The 5,964-nt window shown below is 55.6% G+C and overlaps 1 protein-coding gene across 1 annotated transcript; it reads left to right on the top strand.

The window, feature by feature from the left end:
* Positions 1-2,734: 2,734 nt before the first annotated feature.
* Positions 2,735-4,679, top strand: GNRHR (gonadotropin-releasing hormone receptor; the record flags this gene model as incomplete). Its single annotated transcript, XM_010134782.1, has 3 exons — positions 2,735-3,244; positions 3,792-3,993; positions 4,273-4,679. Coding segments are annotated over 3 exons (1,119 nt in total), but the record flags the coding sequence as incomplete, so codon positions are not given.
* Between the last annotated feature and the right edge of the window lie 1,285 nt (positions 4,680-5,964).

The following is a 5,964-nucleotide window of genomic DNA, read 5'->3' as shown; positions in this document are numbered from 1 at the left end:
CCCAGGGACCAGGCTTGAGCAGAGTTTCCAGCCTGGTCCCTTTCAACGATTCCGTAGGTGCAATGGAGGGTTTAAGGGGCTCTGATGGATGGTGATGCCTCAAGGGCTGACCTGGCCTGTGGTCCGGTGGCTGCAGCATCTCCTGGGTCTCAGGAGCCGGTCTCTCTGTCACACAATTTGACTCCTCAACCCACAAAGAGGAAAAAAATCCTCCTTTTTCGCACTCCTGCAAGCAGAGCAGCCTCAGAGGTGCTCCAATCCTGCCTTGGAGCTGAGGCGTTTCCTCCTGAAAATAAGTGGGAATAGGTTTAATGACAGAAAACCTCCTATCCCAGAAAATGAACCTCCTTCTGCTGGGGAATGACGCAGAGCCACTGCCACCAGCTTGGGACCTGCGGCTCCCCGGTACGCCGTGTACTTCTTAATTTAATAGACCTGGAGATGTGAAGTTCTGCCTGGATGCAGTTCAAGTCCCTGCGATGGCCCTGGGGGCGTGTGTGCTGGTCACCGCGGGGCTTGGGGCTGTCCCTCTGTCATCCCCACAGCTCCTTTACTCTTGCTGACCGGAGGAGCAGGGTGTCCTCAGTTTCTCTCCCTGGCCTTGCATTGCAGATGGTATTTTTTAAGCCCTTGTGAGGTCTGTGTCTCTCCCAGGGTTTTGCACCACACATTGAGCTTCGCTGCTTTACACTGAAACAAATATAGGAACAACAAGGTGGGAACTGAGAGAGGGCAGAAAAAAAATGTGTATTCATTAAAATGGCAAAAAGACCCAAGTTTCTCCTTATTAATTCCCTCCTCACAGCGTTTCCAGTCCAGGCACGTACCTGTGATGCTCCCACGGACCTGTGTGGTCCAGGAGCATCGCTGGGGCATGTGTGTGTGTGTGTGTGTGTGTGTGTGTGTGTGTCTGTGTGTACCGCGAGTCTCCTGGTTGTCTGAGCAACGGGGTGTTCATCACTAACTCCAGGGATAATTAACTCATTTTCCTGTATTTATAGAAATCTGATGCAGGGAGTGTTGGCACTTATCCCTGATGGGGCCACGTTTGGCCACAACATCTTGAATTTTGGCCGTTTCTTGCTATACGGCAGTTTTGTCATCATCCCCCCTGCTTCCTGCCTGAAATCGGCAGCTCCTTCACAAGGGCAGGGGGTGCCGGCCCTGGCTGGGGATGAAACACTGGCAGCTGCCCGTGGGCACCCACCCCTGTGTCTCGGTTCTTGCTTTGCTGGTGCAGGGGATGTTTGCAGCAGCGCTGTTGTCTCCAGATGCCTGCAGTCGCCTGGGCTGAAAACAGCGTAGCTCCCGGCTCGGCCGCTGGATAGGAGAGATTTTGCTGCTTCCAGGGGTTTGTGGCAGGGATGTGAGGCAAAGACGCACAGGAGCATCCTGACTCGGCACCGCGGCGGTGGGAGACCCGTGGGGACAGACAAGGAACATCTTCTCTTGGCGTCAGGGCATGCGTATATCAGGTACGTTCGCATCGGCTGGGACAAATCCAGACCTCGACGTGGGTTTCCTCTTGTCTCCCCCAGCCAGCCAGCAAGCGGCTCAGTACTTTTTAACAGCTTTTGCTTTTTGCTGCTTGCTTGTTGGGTTGGTCTTTGGGGAGGGAGGGAGGTGAATGCAGCACGGGTCCTCGCTCTTGGGTGCTTGGCTGCGGGTGGTGGGGCTGGAGGAGGGCAGCTTGCTGCAAGGTGTCGGCATCTCCATCCCACAGGTTTGATCTCTGCTGCTCTATAATTTGTGTAAAGGTGGGGAGTGCTTTATTTTGGGAGCAGCAAAACAGAAGGTGCTTGAAACAGTGAGAGATGTATGTTACCTGTGGCTGGGACTCATGTCCCCCAGAGCTGGAAGTATTTGTCCCTGAAACATGAGTTTGTCCCAGGTTGCTCGGGGAAAAAGGGCTGTTTGATCAAGCCATGGGGGACCACCACGCTGCTCATCACCCCTAATCATCCCCTGACATGGGTGTGTTTCTACCTTCAGCTCCTCCTCTTGCTTCACCTCCTGAAGGCAAAGGGGCAGAGGAGTTGCGCTGGTGCTGCTTGGGTCCTGGAAAGATCCAGGCTCCTAAATGCCACTGTGATCCTCCCCCGAGAGCTGCTGTCAGCCCTCAGACAGGGTGGGAACCCTCTCCTCCCCTCCCGGCCACCCCCAGGTGCTCCCACCCACGGCCTCAGACCCGGCACTGGAGATGGAGATGGATTATTAAGGTTTAGGTGGATCATCAATATTTAATACACCAATGGGAAGTGCCACGGGGTTTCTAAAAAGCTGAACCCTGCTTGCAAAGCCCCTTTGGAAGGACGAGTCCTTGAACCGAGCTCAGCTGCCCCAGCACAGGTTCAGACAGCTCCGGGGTGACCCCTTCCCAGCCAGGCGCTGCAGGCAGCAGCTTGTCCTGTGGTCCTGGCCACTGCTCCTGCTTCCCAGCTGCTCCACTGCCTTGCAAAGAGCTAAAAATATATGTCTGTGAGAGCAATCACTATGGCTACAGCAGGGGTTAGCCGGAGAGGGCAGCGGGCAGTGTCACCGCCACCGGGATACGCAGTGGCTTGGCACAATGGGCAACACGGAGGGGACAGGCAGGGACAGGCTGGGACTGGCAGGTTGCTACTGGTGCATCTGGTGCACATCCCGCCACCTCCCTGTTTCTCCTCACACTGAAGCTGCAGCAGACGACACAGCCCCTAAGAGGGGGTTCACTTTGCCGCTTGCGTTTTGGCAGGGGATGAGTGATGCGCAGCTCTCCGCAGGTCCCCACTGCCCCACCACGGAGGGGGACACCAACGCCTCAGCCTCTGGCTGCCCTGAGCACTGGGTCGAGCCCCAGTTCACACAAGCGGCGAGGGTCCGCGTAATTGTCACAGCCGTCTTCTTCTTTCTGGCGGTGGGCAGCAACGCGGCGGTGCTCGGCAGCCTGCTGAGGAAGAGGAGGAAATCCCACGTGCGGCCCCTGATCCTCAGCCTGGTGCTGGCCGACCTGCTGGTGACGGTGGCGGTGATGCCCCTGGATGCGGCGTGGAATGTGACGGTGCAGTGGTATGGTGGGGACCTCTCCTGCAAGCTCCTCAACTTCCTCAAGCTCTTCGCCATGTACGCGGCCGCCCTGGTGCTGGTGGTCATCAGCCTGGACCGGCACGCGGCCGTCCTCCACCCATTCTCCCATGCTCGCCGCCACAACGGGCTGCTGCTCTGCGCTGCCTGGGCTGGCAGCGTGCTCCTGGCTTCGCCCCAGGTAGAGCTCGGTGCCCTCCCGTTTGGTTTGCCTAGGCTGGGGTGGTTTTGGAAAAGGACTTCCCCATCCTGGCAGCCCCAAGAAGTCCATCCCAGTCCACGGGCTCCACCACCACTGGCTTAGCTGTGCTGAGCGAAGCGGTGTGGTTACTCCGTTGGGTGCTCAGCGCCTTATCGCACCCACTCATTGCAACACCATCGGGTTGTTACGCTAAGGTCTGGGAAAAAATTCTGTCCTCTGTTTTTTATTCCTCATGCATATGGTCATCTTCTAAAAGTGCGTCACGGCATCACTGCAAACCATGTTGGAGCAGACCAAGACAAATCTGAGCAGTTCCCGACCAAATTAACATTTGATATGGCCAGAAAATGGGATTTCACAGCTGTCAGATCCCACCCTTGGCCATAGCCAGGAGTTAGGAGCCCAGAGCACCTCTCCCAGTCCAACAGCAGCAGGGAGGAACAATCCATGCACAGCCAGGAGCATCTGCAGAACGTGGTGCCCTGTTCTAAAGCTCTCTGAGCTGGTATTTGGTTCTCCATTTCAGCTTTTCCTCTTCCATCTGCGCACAGCCCCAGGAGGGAACTTCACCCAGTGTGTAACTCACGGGAGCTTCCGAGCACACTGGGAGGAGACCGTCTACAACATGTTCACCTTCACCACCCTCTACATCACCCCGCTGAGTGTCATGATCGTTTGCTACATCCGGATCATTTGGGAGATCAGTAAGCAGCTGAAGGTCAACAAAGGTAAGCAGGAACCAGCCCTTTGGTGTCCACCATGACTCTTAGGACTGAACTTGCTCCAGCCTGGAGCACTGCTGGGTCTGTCCCCATGCCCTTTGAAGGGCAGCCCAACTAAGGGGTTTGACACAGATTTCTTGACCTCCCTCTTTGCCGTCTTTTGCTTCCTGTGGGCCGTAGACCAGACCATGAGATGGTCATCCCTTTCTGGCAGAAGCACAGTCACGGATGGTTATGTCCTGGTTTTCTCCCATCTCCAGCTGTTCTTTTGACTCTCCCTGGCAGGTTTGGTAAGAAATCAAAACGACCACATCTCCAAGGCACGCATGAAGACTCTCAAGATGACCATAGTGATTGTTGCCACCTTCATCATCTGCTGGACCCCATACTACCTCCTGGGCTTGTGGTACTGGTTCCAGCCAGCCATGATCCAGAAGATGCCAGAGTACGTCAACCACAGCTTCTTTCTCTTTGGCTTGCTGCACACATGCACCGACCCCATCATTTATGGGCTGTACACCCCCTCTTTTCGGGAGGACGTGCAGTTGTGTCTCAGGAGCATTGAAACTACCATTACCAGACACGAGAGGCACAAACCCATCTCAGTCTCGGATAACATCAAAGAGGGTGCTGTAAACGGTGGGATGACATCAGGGGGCTCCAATGGGACAACTGTCAACACAGTCTGCTGAAGAGATGTACCCAAAAGGAGCTGGGAGACACAGCTTCGGGGGCAGCTTTGTCCCTTCCCATTCACGAAGACTGTCACAAAGACTGTCACCCACCAGCTTTGATGGGTGAGGGTCTTTGGCCAGAAACTGGGAACGTGTCTCCAGCTTGTGCACAGGGTGAAAAACATTTGGAGGTATTTATGGTCATTCTTCCATATTCTGGCAGCCCTGTGACAACTAAAAAACCATCCTTTTTGTACCCTACACATGCTCTTGCCTGATTTTGGGAGCAAGCATCTGACACACTTCCAGCATTGGCCCCTGGAGGAGACACACCGGCTCCTCCGTGGTCCAGAACCATGTCTGCTGGGGCAGGCGGTCTTTTATACCCAGGTATGGAGCTGCATGGATGCACAGCGCTAAGCAGCGCTACCCCAAGAGACTGCAAAGGTGCAATCAACTGTTTTCTCCACTCATTGTAGGAAAAGCTCTCTGGGAATTTAGGATCTCCTGGCTCACATCCTGCCCAGTTCTCCCACGACTGTGTGTCAGGTCCTGGAAGGATCTAAATCTTTGGGGAGTGACTGATGCAGGGTCCCCCTGGGCATGGTGGGGAGGGAGGAGGTGCTGTGGGGATGGAGGGGCTCAGGCAAGAGAGGTGCCACAGTGGGCTAGGATGGGCTAGGATGGATGGGGTTTCTTCTCCCTTTTGGAGACAGCCAGAAGAGGAAACAATCCCTGCCGCCTTGTTCCAGTGTGCAGGGGTTGGTACAGACGCATCCTTCCACAGCAGCTCTCTGGGTGGGACACAGAGCTGACCAGGATAGAGTACCTGGGGTAACCAGAGAGCGAGAACCGGCCGAGACACTGCCCCATGTCTCGACTATCTCTGTCCCCATGTCTCTGGGCGCGAACTGGCAGGTCACAGACCATGCACTGGGCTTTGCCCGCCACCAGCACCTCATCTCTGCCCCGAGCAGGGTGGGTGCAGCCACCCTGCAGGTGAGGTGGAGTGTCCCAGTGAGGAAGGTGATGGGGAGCACCTGTGGGTGGAGGGGCCCGTCAGCACCCATGGGCACCAGCTGGGTGCTGATGGTCCTTGGCTGCATGGTGAGGGCAAGGGAGGCTGTTGGAGGGTTTGGCTGAGCTGTGGGGAGTAAAACTGGAGTTTTTACTTTTCACCAGTGTTCTAGAAGCTGCTTGTGAAGGTGGAGGCCTCTTCTCTGGGTGTGGGATGGAGAGGTGGGTTTATTCAACTGTGTTGTTCTTTTCCGTGTAGCGAGAAATCATGGATTATTTCTTTGTT

The sequence above is a fragment of the Buceros rhinoceros genome, unplaced genomic scaffold (genome assembly GCF_000710305.1).
Source record: "Buceros rhinoceros silvestris isolate BGI_N320 unplaced genomic scaffold, ASM71030v1 scaffold33414, whole genome shotgun sequence".
In the NCBI taxonomy this organism is placed as follows: Eukaryota; Metazoa; Chordata; class Aves; order Bucerotiformes; family Bucerotidae; genus Buceros; species Buceros rhinoceros.
This window is presented reverse-complemented; position numbering and strand designations above follow the sequence as displayed.